The sequence below is a fragment of the Budorcas taxicolor genome, chromosome 9 (genome assembly GCF_023091745.1).
Source record: "Budorcas taxicolor isolate Tak-1 chromosome 9, Takin1.1, whole genome shotgun sequence".
NCBI classification, from domain to species: domain Eukaryota; kingdom Metazoa; phylum Chordata; class Mammalia; order Artiodactyla; family Bovidae; genus Budorcas; species Budorcas taxicolor.
In genome coordinates, this window is record NC_068918.1 from 89,659,574 (window position 1) to 89,677,548 (window position 17,975).

General features: G+C 40.9%; 2 protein-coding genes across 2 annotated transcripts in view; one reads left to right on the forward strand and one right to left on the reverse strand.

The window, feature by feature from the left end:
- PACRG (parkin coregulated) overlaps window positions 1-17,975 on the forward strand; it is a 535,538-nt gene that overhangs the window by 283,559 nt on the left and 234,004 nt on the right. Inside the window, exon 4 of the mRNA XM_052645515.1 lies at window positions 15,866-16,015. Within this exon, the coding sequence (XP_052501475.1) occupies window positions 15,866-16,015 (150 nt within the window). The remainder of the gene's footprint in view (window positions 1-15,865; window positions 16,016-17,975) is intronic.
- On the reverse strand, window positions 9,580-10,065 carry LOC128053081 (60S ribosomal protein L22-like 1). Its single transcript, XM_052645516.1, has one exon. The coding sequence runs from the start codon at window positions 10,057-10,059 to the stop codon at window positions 9,691-9,693; it is 369 nt and encodes a 122-aa protein (XP_052501476.1). The 5' UTR covers window positions 10,060-10,065; the 3' UTR covers window positions 9,580-9,690.

Genomic DNA, 17,975 nt, shown 5'->3' on the forward strand with positions numbered 1-17,975 from the left:
ACCAGTCCATCCTAAAGGAGACCAGTCCTGGGTGTTCATTGGAAGGACTGATGCTGAGGCTGAAACTCCAATACTTTGGCCACCTCATGCGAAGAGTTGACTCATTGGAAAAGACCCCAATGCTGGGAAGGACTGGGGGCAGGAGGAGAAGGGGACAACAGAGGACGAGATGGCTGGATGGCATCACCGACTCGATGCACATGAGTTAGGGTGAACTCTGGGAGATGGTGATGGACAGGGAGGCCTGGCGTGCTGCGATTCATGGGGTTGCAAAGAGTCGGACACGACTGAGTGACTGAACTGAACTGAAGAATAGAAGGAAATTCTCTTAATATGATAGAAGGAATCTTTAATTTTTTTTTCAATCAGAGCAGGCTAGGTTATGTGGAAATAACAACCAGTCTCCAGAATCAAAAGCTTAATCTGCTGCACGCCTACCGCAGGTTAGTGGTGATGAAGGCGTTCTCTTCACTATAGTTGCTTAGAGGCCAGAATGTTATAATTCTGCCGTGGACATCATGACTAATAAATGGGGGAGACTCTGGATTCTGTTTCCTTTAAAGAGTGTCAGTTCTAATTCTAAAGGACAGTTAACCTGCTAAACACAAACTCTAAACTTTGTCTTCCCTGTGGTGAACAGCCGGCTAAGTTCTTTCATCTTCCAACTTCTGCTCAGTTTCCATGCCTACTGGGATCTCTCTCAGGTGTGTCATCCTTAGAGATCAGCTCAGGCAGAATTTCCATGGAGATTTTTTTGTTTACTTCATCTGTAGGTCTCTATCTTGCAGAATTCCCTCCCTCCCTCTTTTCATGCTCTGCCAGCCCAAAACTCTGTTCTCTGATACCTCAATTAAGTGTACCTTCTGTTTCCTTCTGCCTCAGGACACACAGCTTAGTTTTTAGAGAGACAAAACCTTTCAGCTCATGAGTCTGACCTAGCACACTTGCATCTTGCAGGGAGGGACTCCCATCCGGCTTCTGCCTACTCGCCATTCTTTGGCACGACAGTCAAGGGGTCCCGTTAGGTATCAGGCTGTGTATTATGTTCTTGACTTAGTTTCTTTCTGTTTCCCTTCATGCACCCCATTCTCTAGCCAAACTGATTGTGCTATAGAACTTCTCTTGTGCTTTTCTAATTGTGTGTCTTTGCTCACTTTGGAAGTACACCCATTCTCACACATTAACAAATGCCTAAAGTGTGAGTGTTAGTCACTCGGTTGTGTCCAGTTCTTTGTGACCCCATGGACTGTAGCCTCCAGGCAAGAATACTGAAGTGGGTGGTAACCATCCCCTTCTCCAGGAGATCCTCCCAACACGACCCAGGAGAACCTGAGTCTTCTGCACTGCAGCTGGATTCTTTATTTGAGACACCAGGGAAGCCCTAAAAACCCACTTCCAATAGGAATTGTTTTGAGATCTTTTTTTGATTCTTCTCTCTCTCCCTACCCTCAACTCTAGTCCTCTCCACACCCTGTCCTCCTGTTCCTACAGAACTTTGTATCTTTCTCTCTTATGTCATTTAGAATATAATGTTAGAAAGTAATATATACCCACTCAGATGGTAAAAACCTGCCTGCCAGTGCAGGAGACACAGGAGACATGAGTTCGATCCCTGATTTGGGAAGATCCCCTGGAGAAGGAAATGGCAACCCACTGCAGAATTCTTGCCTGGAGAATTCCATGGACAGAGGAGCCTGGCAGGCTACAGTTCATGGGGTGGCAAGGAGTTGGACCAACTGACCAACTAACACTTTGACTTTCACGTCATTGAATGCACTGTCTAGTATACAGTAGATGCATCAAAATATCAATATTTTCAAAATTAATCAGGTACATTCCTGCTGTCCATACTGAAATTTGTATAGATATCATAGTCAAAAGCATGAAGTGGCCATTTTGGGTTGCCATTGTACTGCATATTATATAAAAACCACCTCATAAGAATCCTTAATATGAAACAAATAAAGCGTATAATGATATAATGCTTTCCACTTATTAGAGGAATTATTTAAGTAGTGAGAGTAATTGTTTATTCATCTACATTGTTTTATGTGATGCCTTCTGTTTGTGAGCACTAACATACATTTGTGGGATGGTCCACGAGGAGGCAAGGTGACCTGGCTGCTAAAGAATTACAGAAATATCACTGATCTACAAATAGACAGGACATTAAACAGTGGCCTCATTAGGAGAGCTCTAATGAGTCGAGGTCACCCAGCTATAAAGGACAAACATGCACAGACTCAGCTGAAGCAATTTAAACAATAACATTTTCAAAAGCAAAACTGGTCTTTTTAAAGAATGCTCATTGAGAAAAAATATACTAAGGAAAGATAAAATATGAGATCACATGCAAAAATTATTTTGAGAATTCTATTTAATCAGAAAGCCAGTCCAATTGAAATGCACTATTTTTATGATCTAATAATTTTACTTATATCTCTTGAAATTTTATGGGTGAATTATTTTTAAAATGATAAAATGTAGTAATTTTTTAATTTAAGAAGAAAATACATAATTTGTTCTAAAAAAATGAAAAAAGGGTGTATTACATAGGATTATTTTGGTTACAAGACACAAAAAAGAAAACGAATTCAAATTATCATAAAGAGTCAGGTTTGCTTAATAAATTCACATAGCTGATCTATCCTTTGGCCACCTGATGCGAAGAACTGACTCATTGGAAAAGACCCTGATGCTGGGAAAGACTGAGGGCAGGAGGAGAAGGGGACAACAGAGGATGAGATGGTTGGATGGCATCACTGACTCAATGGACATGAGTTTGTGCATGCTCCAGAAGTTGGTGATGGACAGGCAGGCCTGGCGTGCTGCAGTCCATGGGTTCGCAAATAGTCCAACACGACTGACTGACTGGACAGTCCTGGGTCTCCTCTCAGGGCTGGTTTAACGTTGGTGGCTTGTCAGGGTCACTCTGGCTCTGTTTCATCCGTGGTCATCTTAAAGCTGGCTCGCTTTTTGGCCTCAGGATACTCCGAGTAGATCCTGAGACTACATGCTTTCCTATTTATACCAGTGGGAAAGAACAAGTGTCACTGTCCCTTAATTTCCAGAAAGAATAAGAGTCAAAGATGCACTGTGACTGCACCAGCTCGGGGCACACGCCCAGCTTAGGACTGTGGTCAAGGGGAGTGGACACAGACCTGACTGACTGACTCAGTTCCATGTGCCATGTGACCTGTGCACAGTGCAGCTTAATGGGAGTGAAAGAGTTAGCTTCTCAGAAGACCAGGAATTCTATGGCAGAAGCATCTCTTGCACACCAAGCATCTGCTGCTGCTGCTGCTAAGTCGCTTCTGTCATGTCCGACTCTGTGCGACCCCATAGACGGCAGCCCACCAGGCTCCCCTGTCCCTGGGATTCTCCAGGCAAGAACACTGGAGTGGGTTGCCATTGCCTTCTCCAATGCATGAAAGTGAAAAGTGGAAGCGAAGTCGCTCAGTCGTATCCGACTGAGCAAACTGACGCTCCCAAATGGGAATTCCTGGCTACTGAGGGCTGTGGAATCTGGAATCCCCCCTTTTCTGAGGGAGCTTCAGCAGGTGGTACTAAAGCCCGTGCTTCTCTGTGGTCTCTGGAGACTAGCGTGGCCGCTGGAGAATGTGGGCCTGCCTTCTGGGGTCTAGTGATGGCTGCACTGTGTTGTACAGATTGGTGCATCTTCTCGAGTTCGGGAGATTGATGCACACCCCTAAATAGTTGCTGTGGTCACTGGTGGAAGTTGCGAGGAAATGCGCTGTAGCATGATAAGCAGGCTCTTCCTGAGTGACGTGTCATGTTGGATATGCGTCGTCACGGCCTGGTGGGGCTGTAAAGTCCAGCTGCCTGGAGGACGCTACTCACTGTCCTTCCTCTCTGTCCGCTTCTCTCACACTTAGCCTGTCAGTTGCCTTACTGCCTTTAATTCTCCATCAAAGAGCGTCATGATGTAAAACCTGGTGTCCCTCTGCGTGAAGTCCTACAACGTAAATAAAGTGGGAGTGGACACAAGGTGATAGTAGCCTGAGGCAGAGGCTAGATATTCTCAGAGGCATTTAGTTACCTGCTCACTTGCCAGAAGAAAAATTCCTTCCAGACCCATGAGGGCGAATAAAACCAGGTCTGCCCCTACGTGAATAGAGAAGAAGACTCAGAATGAGCCAAAATAAAAATGATGAGGATGGAGATTACAGCTGTCCATGCCAGAAGGTCACAGTAGAATGAAGGAAAGAGCTAAAAGTAGCCTTACTGCATTTCAAACTGTATCTACTGCCTATGGCCGTCCCTTTCCCATTCTCGAACAAACACACTCTCTCGCCCTTCCTGTGTAGTTGAGAGCAAGGACTCTGAAGTCAGACTCCCCGCTCAGAACTCTAACTCTGCCACATACATACCAGCTGTCAGACAAGGTCACCACTTGGGGGCTGAATTTATAAAACTGATTAGTTTAGTGATTAAGTGAGAAAGTACACTTTAAGCTCTTAGCAGAGGCTGTCATATGTGATAAACATTAGGGTTGTCCTTATCGTCACCATCAGCATCATTCTCTACTGGACTGTGGCGACAGATTTTGGGTACACAGGATAAAACCTCACATCGTTATTTTCATCTTTCCACAGGAGAGCTGAGCTTTAGTCAGGGAACTGCACTACTGCAGAGTGTTGCTTGTTTTTTTGTTTCTGTTTTTTTTTTTTTTTTTTTTCAAAAAATGCCAGGAAACCCACCTGCATCAGGATGATTTGTTCACCAAGAACAAACACGTAAGCTCAGGTCCCAACAGGTGTCTAGTCTGATTGCTCAAAGTCCATGCTAGCGCCTGCGTTCACTGAGAAGCTCTGAACATCTCTCCTGAGCAGGCTCCATGTCTGGGGCTGTTATCCATCAGGATTTGGTGGGATGCCAAGAAGTGGAGTCTAACCACAATAAGCACAAGCTTTGGGCTCATGCAAACCTGGCCATTAACTAGCTATGTGGTTTTGATAAATTAATTATTTCACCTTTCCCAGGGGTTTGGGAAAAAAATACTTCCCAAGCATTCGGTAAGGATTCACAGATCATATAGGTTGGAGGTTTAGCACAGTGCCAAATCAAGTTGGTAATAATAGTAAAGTATTATTTTTACCTCCTTAGTGTTCCTTCATGGCATGTCTCTACAGACTTCCTAACTCTGGGTCATCAAAAAATTAATAGATTTGGATTTTGTAACATTCATCCAAGTTACAGTCAAAATGTTGGATGGAAATTGGACTTGGTCAAGTATGGACCATTGCAGTATTCCAGTAGGGACAATGCAGGTTGATACTAAACCATCAGAGCATGTTGCCTAAATTCAGTTATTCACAACATAAGGAAAAAAGAAAGTGCTTAATTCTTCAACCATTTCTGTATCTTGCCTTCAAGAGAATTCTTGCCAGATGCCTTGTGATATAGTCTTTTATGATCTCTTTTGTGAGTGAACTTAGAACACATGAGATAAGCTTGGCCTGACATTCCAGAGAGCTCACACTGGCTCCTAGTAACCATGCTATCTTCCTGAAAGCTCTCAGATCACTTGCTTAAATAGTAATAATTAGTCCTAGAATTGTACCAGATATTGATGTCAAGCTTAAAGTGAAGTTTCTCAGTCATGTCCGACTCTTTGCTACCCGATGGACTATAACCTACCAGGCTCCTCTGTCCATGGGGTTTTCCAGGCAAGAATACTGGAGTACTGGGCTGCCATTTCCTTCTCCAGGGGATCTTCCTAACCCAGAGATCGAACCTGGGTCTCCTGCATTGCAGACAGACGCTTTACCGTCTGAGCCACCAGAGAAGCATTTCTTCTTTGGGGAAGAAAAGGCAGCTCCCTTTTTGGAAAGTAGTGTATTTCCTCGTCTTCTGTTTTGTAGCACACCTTGCAACTGTCTCGTTTTGTGAATAGCCTGGGTGCACTCTACCTTTGTTCACAGACTGCTACTTCTGTTATCTTAAAGCTAGTTCAGACTTAGACACCTTTTCTCAACCAAAGGAAGAAACATAACCCTAACTCTTAGAAGCAATGCCTGCTTGTCACAGCAGATTGTCACTTGCTTTTACTCCAAGAGTGGTCCCAAGACTGGCCAACTCCTTCATCTGGTTGTCATTTCACCTGTCACGCATTCCTTCAAGTTGAACTGAGTCAGCAGTATGGGACAGGGGAGCAGGCCACTCCAAAGAAACCGATTCTCCTCTGCTTTTTGACAAAGGACGGTACTGATAAGTTTACTCTCGAATAACTGTTAGAGACTTCAGACAAATACTGCATGAGAGCAAACACAGGCCCAGCCCTGCATGCAGGAAGATTGAAGAGGGGCCTTGAATGAGATTGTTCTTCAGGTTCCTCTGGGCCTAGAAAGTTGTGAGTACCAAACAGGTCATGCTGCTGACTGTAATGTGGAGACCACCTTGGTAACTGGTGGTCTCGTTTATTTCAGCAAATTATATCAATTGTGTATCTGTCTTTAAAACTAAGTGTTTAGTGAAAAGAAAGGCCAAACACTGTCACCAAATACTGAGTTGTATTCTATCGTCCTGAAAAGTGAAAAAATCAAACTGTTAGGTCTCTCAGTCGTGTCTGACTTCAGGTGACCCCTCCAGGCTCCTCTGTCCATAGAGTTCTCTAGGCAAGAATTACTGGAGTGGGTTGCCATTCCCTTCTCCAGGGGGATCTTCTCAACCTAGGGATTGAACCTGGGTCTCTTACATTGCAGGTGGACTCTACCATCTGAGCCACCAGGGAAGAATATAATCTTATCTATCAAATAAGGGGAAAAGTTACCCACTTGGAATAACAAAGTTTTGATGGAAAATCTGAATTTTGCATTAAAATAGTCCCTTCTGTATGAGATTAGAGAAAAAAAATGATGCTTTTCTTATAACACTTATTGGAAAACAATGAGTTTCAGAAAAATGGTAATACTTTTAATAGACTTACTCCGTAAAATAGCTAAGCTAATTCTCTGATGCTTTAATTGAGAACTCAGGCCACATGATATTTGCTTGTATAGCAAATGAGTTCTGTTTTGGAAGGAGAGTAATTTCTATAATTTTAAAACCTAAATTTGGTTTGAAAGCATATTTTGAATTCATTATATTCTGAAAATTAAAAATGGATATGTTTACTACTCCTTGACTAGCAAAATTTATATTCATTTCAGTTTAATTCAACTAATATGATATTGGTCACAGCAATGTAATTATTAATTAAATATTTCAACATCAGGAAAAACAATACATAAAATACTTTAGGATATCTATAATAGGAAAATCATAAAGACAGAAAGTAGATGAGAGCTTACCAGAGGCTCAAGGCGAAGTGAGTGGAGAGGGCTTTTTTTAAAAAGAGGTATAGAGTTTCTGTTTCAGGTGATCAAAAATTTGGAAATAGTGGTGATAATTGTACAATATCGTGAATATAACTAAGCCACTGAATTGTATTCTTAAAATAGTTAAATAACACTTTATATTATATATATATTCTACACAGTAAAATTAAAATACATAAGATATCAAAATAAGAATGATTCAAACACTAGTAAACCTAACAAAGGGCTTCCCTGATAGCTCAGTTGGTAAAGAATCTGCCCGCAATGCAGAAGACCCCAGTTTGATTCCTGGGTCGGGAAGATCCGCTGGAGAAGGGAAAGGCAACCCACTCCACTATTCTTGGGCTTCCCTTGTGGCTCGGCTGGTAGAGAATCCGCCTGCAATGTGGGAGACCTGGGTTCGATCCCTGGGTTGGGAAGATCCCCTGGAGAAGGGAAAGGCTGCCGACTCCAGTATTCTGGGCCTGGAGAATTCCACGGACTGTACAGTTCATGGGGTCATAAAGAGTCAGACACGACTGAGTGACTTTCACTTTTACTTTCAAACTGAACAAAAGGACACAGAATCTACATGAAAAGTACTCTAAAGCTTTTCTGAGGGGATTAATGAAAGAAAAATAGAAACAGGTGAAGAAATACATGTTCCTGAATGGAAAGATGGCCATTTCTGACTATTTATTCTCTACATTTGTTGGAAATTTTTATCAAAGTGCCAAACACTTCTTAACCATATCAAATTATTCTAAATTTCATCTTAAAATGTAGATACCAACAAAACCCTACTGTATAGCACAGGGAACTCAACTCAGTGTTATGTGCCAGCCTGGAGCCGGGGGCGGGGCAGGGGGGCGGTCTGGGGAGAACGGATACATGCACAAGTACGGCCAAGTCCCTTCATTCAGTTCACCTGGAACTATCACAACATTGCTAATTAGCTGTGCCACAATACGAAATATTTTTGGCATTAAAAAAACCAATTTTTAAAAAAGAACAATCAAGAAAATATTGAGAAAGAACACGGAGACAGGGCTAGAGTTCTGCTACATTAAAACATAAATTATGATCAGGAAGAATAATATTTTAGGTAAGTAGGCAGAGGAACTAAAAAGCCTCTTGATGAAAGTGAAAGAGGAGAGTGAAAAAGTTGGCTTAAAGCTCAACATTCAGAAAACGAAGATCATGGCACCTGGTCCCATCACTTCATGACAAATAGATGGGGAAACAGTGGAAACAGTGTCAGACTTTATTTTTAGGGGCTCCAAAATCACTGCAGCCATGAAATTAAAAGATGCTTACTCCTTGGAAGGAAAGTTATGACCAACCTAGATAGCATATTGAAAAGCAGAGACGTTACATTGCCAACCAAGGTCTGTCTAGTCAAGGCTATGGTATTTCCAGTGGTCATGTATGGATATGAGAGTTAGGCTGTAAAGAAAGCTGAGCACCGAAGAATTGATGCTTTTGAACTGTGGTGTTGGAGAAGACTCCTGAGAGTCCCTTGGACTGCAAGGAAATCCAACCAGTCCATTCTAAAGGAGATCAGCCCTGGGTGTTCTTTTTTTTTTTTTTTTTTTGACTGTTGATCAAATCTTTTATTATATAGTTACACCCAACTGTGTTTTTGCTATATACTTTTAACTTGAGGACGTCTGTAAAACCAGTACATTAGATAAATCCTGAAATTCCACTAGCTATAAGCTGTTTAAATATTGCTTATACAAAATATTTGGGGGCGGGGGGGGGGGGGAGGTGGACAAAAGCTTATTTACAAAACAGAAATCAGATGCAGAAATCTTATGATTACCAGGGGATACGGGGGAGAAGGATACACTGGGAGACTGACACTGGCATGTATACACTACTATACATAAAACAGATGACAGCAGGAAATGGCAACCCACTCCAGTATTCTTGCCTGGAGAATCCCATGGACAGAGGAGACTGGCAGGCTACAGTCCATGGGCTTGCAGAGTTGGACACAACTGAAGCAACTTAGCATACATAAAACATATAACTAAAAAACTGCTGTTATAGCACAGGGAACTGTACTCAGTACTCTGTAATGGTCTATTTGACAAAAGAATGAGTGGATATATAACTCATTCACTTTGCTATATACCTGAAACTAACACAACACTGTAAATCAACTACACTCCAATAAAATTATAAAAAAGTATTAAAGGAAAACCAGCACCGTATGAACAGCATACACTTAAATAAAAGATGAATGTTTAACATACAGAGTAATGTTTTTTATTCACTGATAGCCTAAAGGTCCATTTCAAGATGTTTCTTTTGTATGCTTAATTAGTTTTATTAGCAAGCAAAGCCCTATGAAGGATGGCATCATCTAGTCCTCAGACTCAGATTCATCTTCATCTTGACTAATCTGGAAGTAACGAAGCTCGTAAGTCTCCTTGTCAGATGCAACCACACGAAGCCAATCACGAAGATTGTTCTTTTTAAGGTATTTCTTGGTAAGGTACTTCAAATACCTTTTAGAGAACTGTTTCTCAGAAACGACTATGATTTTATTCTTGAAGCGTTCAATGTGAACGACATTCCCAAGATTTCCAGTTTTTCCATTCACTTTAACCTTTTCCCGCAGAAATTGTTCAAAATTTCCAGAATCAAAAATTCCATCTTCTACTGGATGAGTAAGATCCAAATTAAACTTCCAGGTTGACTTCTTAGGCTTCTTGTCTTTCTTCGGCGCCATCTTGAAGGCTTGCCGCGCGATGAGAGAGCCTGGGATTTCTTTGGAAGGAATGATGCTAAAGCTGAAGCTCCAGTACTTTGGCCACCTCATGCGAAGAGTTGACTCATTGGAAAAGACTCTGATGCTGGGAGGGATTGGGGGCTGGAGGAGAAGAGGATGACAGAGGATGAGATGGCTGGATGGCATCACCGACTCGATGGACGTGAGTCTGAGTGAACTCCGGGAGTTGGTGATGGACAGGGAGGCCTGGCGTGCTGCAATTCATGGGGTCACAAAGAGTCAGACAAGACTGAGCAACTGAACTGAACTGATGCAAAGTATGTTAATTTAAAAAAAAAAGTAGTGTGAAAAAGAGTATTTTTAAATGGAATAAAGTCCAGTGTCTACATATGTCCATGGATAAGATAGGTCTCTATTGTCTGTATCTGAGCTTATAAATCCCCAGCTTTTACTGTGTTTACATTCTGTTTTCAAAATAAGAGCACAGTGAAAATATACTTTATAACCTTCTTTACTCAACTGTATCTTATAAACATTTTCTTATTTTTCAAACATTTTCTATTACTGATGACTTTACTCAAGTGTATCTTATAAACATTTTCCTATTTTTCAAATATTTTCTATTTCAGATGACTTTAATAAGTTTATAATGTCCCATTTTACAGGCATACTAGATTTTTCTTAGATCAGTATTTTGAAAACATTTAGTTTGCCTCTCATAATAATTAATAGGATTGATAACATGCTTTCCTATAGCTCTTTCTGCACAGCTTCATCCTTCCTTTGATTAAATGCCCAGAAGTGAAATTGCTGGGTCACGTGTCCATGCATGCTGTTTGTAATGGTTTTCAATGTGGTATTAGGAGAGTGCCTCTTTTCCCAGGCCTACTTCCATACTGAGTATTAAATTTCCAAAACCTTGTTGTTAATATGATACTCAAAATTATAGAGAAGTGTTTCCTTTCATTTGCTTATCAACGAAGTTGAAAGTTTTACAATAACCATTGTTCTCTTGTGTTTATTAATTTGTGTATTATCTATTCATATTATTTGCCCATTTTTTAAATTAACAGGTTCCATCTTTTCCTGGTTTGTGATAGCTATTTGTATATCAAGGATATTAACATTAATACCATATGTCAAAAAGATTTTTTAGAATTTGTTGTCTGCTTTTGCACTTTGTGTGGTGTATCCAATTTTAAAAGAAATAGAAATATTTCCATCTGATCTGCAGTAGTGAATCATATCTAATAGTAGAAAATGTTCTCACCTTGCAAAAAAGTCATAGCAATAATGGGTTTTATGCTTGAGGAAATCATACATGTAACTTATAACCATCTAAGATGAATACGTTTTACCACTTTGACTTTAAATTATTTTTCCCTTATTCTTCAACAATTTCTATATATCTGGAAGCTCTGTCTTGTTGATTATACTTGAAAGCAGTAAATGGTACAATAGAAATCCGATTTTCTGAATATAAAGGTTCTCCTGGTTGATCTATAATGTCAGTAGATTTCTCATGTTAGACCCTTTTCAAAACCTTAAATCTTGAGTTCAGAGTCCTCACTTACATCTTGACAATTGCTTTCAGACCCATCAACACAAGAATAAACACATTTCTTCTCTTTCAAACTACAGAATCATAGTCTGTTTATATCTGTTAACATACTTTTTCAAAAGAAAAGACCTTTGTTTCCAAAGAAACCTCTTTTTTATTTAATTCTATTGGGACAGTAAGAACAAAAAGACTTCCAATTTAATGGTATTTCTTAATTTCATGAGAATGAGGAAGAGAAATAAAGGAACTGACATGGGAATGGAAAATATTAAAAAAAAAAAAAAGAAAATCTCTTGGGTGAAGTTAAGGGGCTTTTATAGTGCATTGCGTGTGTGTTCAGTTCCTCAGTCATTTCCGAATCTTTGTGACCCCATGGACTGTAGCCCGCCAGGCTCCTCTGTCCATGGGATTCTCCAGGCAAGAATACTGGAGTGGGTTGCTGTGCCCTCCTCAAGCGATATTCCTGACCCAGGGATCAAACCCATGTCTCTGACGTCTCCTGCATTGAAAGGCAGATTCTTTACCACTGGAAGCTTCATACCCTGGCTGTATTTCACAGCTCCTGCAGAAGTTTTAGAGCCATTACCTGGTCATTTAGGATGACTCACTGTTCCATTTTAGATGCCATTAAGAGAAACATTTCAGGCCTTTTATTGTCAGTCATTATCAATTCATTGACAGTTATCACAATCATGTTAATTCAGTTGGGGTTGCAATGAGATAAAATATCTTTTCCTAATAGCTATTATTACTATCCATGGTCAGAGAGATTATTAATTTATCCCCAAGTGATCAATTAATTATATATATCGGGATAAACTTATATGTAATAAATGTAATAAAACATTCAGCTGAATGTGGCCATGAGTCCTTTTTAAGCAGGGGAGTGGGATAGAGGATGAATAGAGAGAAAAGGCAGAAACCTGGGGGTTGAGGCATCTGATTCTACTTGATTAGTAAGACAAGATGAGACCTAGGAATCTTGTAACTTGGCGGAGAGCACTACAGCCTCGCTCTCCTTTAATGTCCAACTGCACATACTCACATAGTTCTTCCCATCATTCCTTGATGATCCCAAGAAAAACATATAGACAATGATAAAAAACCATTTGGAAGACTATTTCTTTGCTATCTTGGGCTTTGTTCCCACATTGCTAACTAGAACTTTATCCTTATGAGCTAGAGTAGACCTTATAAAAGAAGTCCTTTATCCAAAAGGAGGGAATCTAGCCTGCCTTTCCCTCTCCTTCGCGTAAGTAACATCCACTCATCCCTTAGGTCTTCACCTGTGTCTAGGAGCTTTCCTTACTTTCTAGACTGAGCTGAAAGCCCATTTTGACTTGCTGCTTCAATACCATATCCTTCTTATGAAATCTAAGTGTACTTGCAGTATTTGTCCAGTATCTTCTTAGATACTGTTTCACCAGCTCAAAGGGGGCTGAGTACTCTGCCTTGTTCACTTCTGTATCTCCAATTCCAAAAATAATGGCTGGTACATAATGCAATCTCAATGAATATTTCATGAATGAGGATTAAGTAAACTAATATATATAAAGAACACTCAGTTTAATTACTGGCATATAGAGGTACCCAATACATGTTAATTACTAGCATATGAACAGAGATCTGTACCGTACTGAACCCTAGACATGGTGAACTTCATTAGTAAGCTTTCGGAAACAATGTCCACTGCCCATAATATTCAGAATGATGTTTCTGAGGGCTCCCAGTTCTCTTCTGTAAAATGAAGCGGGGTCAGTCGGTACGGATCGACGACCTCTGGCTTCCTAAATAGACAAAGCAACTTTTCACTTGGATAAGACCAGAAAAAAAGGATCCCACTACTAACTACAGGACACTCTTCCTGACCTCCCTCTCCAAGTTCCCATGGTTCTCTGAGGCGCCACTCTTGACTGTCTCATTACTACAGCTTTTAGGCTGAATTATAGCATTCTATTTTTGGTTGTTTTTCAAAAGATATGGTATGGCCTGCAGTGTGTCTGAGTGCTATAATGATGAGCCATCATGCAACCAAATTCCATAGTTATATTTAACTTGGTTCTCTGAGTTAAAAGTCAAGCCATCCCTATTCATTGCATTTGTGTTTACTTTCAACCCAAACAAGAATGTAGTCTGAACTGAGCCACGAGTTGTGAGGCCGCCCTGCAGTGGTTTCAGACCTCAACCCCCATTTTGTTGTTAGAGGGGATAAAGCTGACCACCGTTTATTCTAAAAAACTTGCTAGTGATTTCATAGGGAATAACTGTGAAACCAGTATAAGTGATACCTTATATTCTTGGATTTTTAATAGAGAATTTAATTTGGTTCCAACTTACCCTAAGAGTCACCTTTGTGCCTAACTAGTTTATGCCAGTACTTTATTTTTTTTAGGAAGTGGTGTGGGGGAGACTCTGAAGTCTTTGAGCAGGTGGCAAGATCATCGATCCTGCTCTGAGAAGGTTAATCCAGCAGCAGAGTGGAAAGACAGGTTGCGGGAGGGGAGCAAGACAGAAAGAAGGCAGGGGGGTCAGCAGGGCATGGCGGAGCTCCGGTGGAGGAGGCCCCAGGGCCAGAGCCAGAAGAGGTGCTGAAGATGGAGCCCCAGGACCAGATGAGTGAAGGGGAGGGTGGGAGGAGGACACAGATTCAAGAGCAGCCTCAAAAAGAAAATACTAGTGATAAGATGACTCCGTAACATGAAGAATGCAAAGGATGAGAAAGAGATCTTGCCCCTGAGCAGCTAGGAACCTGGCTGTATCAACATGGGGTAAATAAGAAAAAGATAAAGTCTGAGGAGGAAGCTTATCTTTGGAACAAACTGGATCTGAGGGGGCTAGCAAGACACAGGCTCCTGGGAATGTGAGCTGAAGTTCAGGAGCAAGGTGAGGACTGCCTCACAGGTGCCTTGACCATGGTGTCATTCTTTTGGATAGCTTAGTTCCTTTCATCCCTCCATAAATGATACATACTTTTAAAGGTCATAGTCAGTCTTCTCCTTAGAAAGTAGAATATTACAAATAAGAGCCTCTAACTTTGTGCTGAAGTAGTCTCGGGCATCACCGTTTTATCATTCACCATCTTTGACCTTCTATAATGCATGCTAAGTCACTTCAGACTGACTCTTTGGAAACCTATGCCCTATAGTCCACCAGACTCCTCCGTCTGTGGGATTCTCCAGGCAAGAACACTGGAGTGAGTTTCCATTTCCCTCTCCAGGGGAATCTTCCCATGTCAGGGATCAAGCCCATGTCTCTTGTGTCACTTACACTGGCAGGCAGATTCTTTACCACTAGCATCAGCTGGGAAGCCCACCTTCTCTAATCAATGCTTTATATAGCTTTTCTATTTAAATCATGGAATTTTTAGCCATTTAAGAAAGTAAATAATAAGTTCTTATAGTTAAGGAAACTGGGACCGAGAAAGTATGGGGAGTTGGTCAGGTTTACACAGCCAGTTATCAGCGCCGGGTCCCGGGCCCTCTGCACTCCCCACTGGAGCAGGTTTCCAGGCTGTGCAACGTGGGGGACGCCGGACAACTCACTGTCTCCTGTCCTGCCTCCGCAGTACAGCTTGTACTGTGCCTTCAGAATTGTTCTTTAAAAGCATTTGTATTCCTTTGGTCTCTTAATTACTCCTAAAGTTCTGAGCATTAAAGAAAAAAATTGCTTTCACTCCCTACTTTCTTGAGAGTCTAAATATAGTCACTGTCCCTTCTACCAACAGTATTCTCGATTTTTGTAACCAGTCTATAGTTTCTACTCAAACACAGCATACCCAGTCCCTTCTTACCCCTCAAGTGTTTGGTTTTTTTCATGGCAGTAGTTTTAAGCATAGCATGGACTGCTACCTGAAAGGGATTGTTGCGTAAAAATTGATCTCTTGTCCACCTTCACAGGGTCCTTTAACTCTGGTGATATGAACTGATCTTTTATCTTTCATGCTACCCAGCCATCACCAGCCTCTTCTGTGAAGGACAATAAGTTGCTTTCTTAGGACTGATGAGGAATCAGTGCAAGCTGAGAGAAGAGATATTAATAATACACAAATGAGATCCTGTTTCTTGCATTAAGAGCTATGAACATCTTTCCGAGCTATGAACATCTTTCCAAGCTGTAATCATCGAGGTTCGTCCCGTTGGCGATCCCCAGCAGAGTACAGTGTAATTAAATGGCCTACAGAATGACTTCACCCTGACACTGTAGAAACTAATGCTCTTCCTGGCTTGTTCCTTTCCTACTGGATAGATGCCTTGAACCTACGGAACCGCCAGGTCATCTGCGTCACTCTCAAAGTCCTACAGCATCTGGTTGTGTCAGCTGAGATGGTGGGTGAGGCGTTGGTGCCCTACTACCGGCAAATCCTTCCCATCCTGAACATCTTTAAGAATAAGAATGGTGAGTTACCCCAGGAATCACAATGTCTTTTAAGCACTAAAAAAGGGGGAGTGCTTTGAAGTAGAGTTAATTAGCAACACATTTAGGATTTATTATTGCATATAAACCAAGATCCACTTAGCGATCTAAACAGCATAACCCCTACCCCTTCTCCTCCTACTCCCTAGGGAAATAGTCAAATTAACAATTTCATTTATTATTCTTCACACGCACAGCTTACTTAGCACAGAAGCACTGAAGCAGTTCTGAAATCTACAATAATAAAATTGTAAAGTTTTTAACTGTCTTTGAATATATTGGTAGGTTTTGAGTTTGTCCTTTCTCTTGACAGTAATTCCGCCTTTAGGTATTTTCTCTTAAAATTAAAGTTACTTTTTATTAACTGCTGCTGCTGCTGCTAAATCGCTTCAGTCGTGTCTGACTCTGTGCGACCCCATAGACGGCAGCCCACCAGGCTCCCCCGTCCCTGGGATTCTCCAGGCAAGAACACTGGAGTGGGTTGCCATTGCCTTCTCCAATGCATGAAAGTGAAAAGTGAAAGGGAAGTCGCTCAGTCGTGTCCGACTCTTAGCGACCCCATGGACTGCAGCCCACCAGGCTCCTCCGACCATGGGATTTTCCGGGCAAGAGTACTGGAGTGGGCTGCCATTTATTAATTGATTTAGGATGAATTTTAAAAACAATATTATTAAAATCTGGTACAGGTTGTTTGGAGAGTTTTAATACATGTTCTCTTATTTCTTAAAAAAAATAGAAAAACAGATAATCTTACTGTTACTTAGTTACTTAGCTGATGGTAAGTACTGTTTTAAAAAATATATGCTGATGCATTTATTAAAAAAAAACATTATTCTGTTCACTGTGGAAAGTACTGGTGCACTCAAGTGAATCTGCTTCACCCAAACGAAGGTATGAGCAAGTTGTGCTGACCTCCTGGGAGGCAGTGAATGTACATCTGTTTATTGACAATGTGATTTTCCTTTTGTATCTGTTGAAACGATGAGAATCTAGTTTTCTTTCATGTTGCTAACTTTGAAGTCTCATATTTCTCATATGCACGGTGTAAGTCAACATTTGAAGTTAATTTCTGACAGCCATGTAAATTAGTAATTTAGTGGAACAGTGCATGAAAACTTTGCAATATAATCTGCTTACTGTATAGAAAGGAAAAAAAAAAATCAAACCCAAAACTGCACATATGACAGCTTCCATCACAAACAAGTCCTTTGTTTGGAATCATTATTTTTCATATAATTCCTAAATTACTGTTAAAAGTCTCCTTATATCAGGCAGACTATTCAGGGAATCAGGGATTCATCAGAGTCTGTAGCTATCTTTCAGTAGCAGGACCTACTTACATGTTTAATATCAAGCATGTTTAGTAAAAATGACTTCAGCTAGGGTTATAGGAGCTTAAGAATGCTCATAATGGGATGAATTACACACTGCAAAATATTTAAGAACTACAGAGTTAATGTAGACATTTAGACTAGATGGTTACTCTTTCAGGAAAGTAAAAGTTGGGTGTTAGTAATTCAACATTTATGATCTAAACTGAAACTTTTAGTTACAGCATTTCTACTTTGTGAAACTTGCGTAAGTATTCTTGATTCATAATTCATACTTTTACTGTCTAACAGCATCAAATAAGAGATAGAGATAAATCAGAAATGCTAGAGATAAAGTCAGAGATGAAAGAATCAGGGAACACCCACTCCCAGAAATCTCAGTTATAGTCAACACTTCTGAGTTGTGTGATTGGCAAATGTGTCCTCAGTAACCCTCACAGAAGCCTGTGATGTGTGCACCATTACTGGCTCTAGTTTTCCACCGTGACTCTTCTGCGGAAGCGTTTCCTTCTGCGCTTGGCGGTGGTGAAAGGGGAGCACGAGCATCTTTTCCACCTTGCCTGAGTGGGAGTAGGGGCCGCCCCCACATGGGTTAACGTCCTCCCGGTCCT

Excerpts from the sequence above, each read along its gene's own strand:
- LOC128053081 (XM_052645516.1), bottom strand. The coding sequence starts at position 10,059 with ATGGCGCCGAAGAAAGACAAGAAGCCTAAGAAGTCAACCTGGAAGTTT.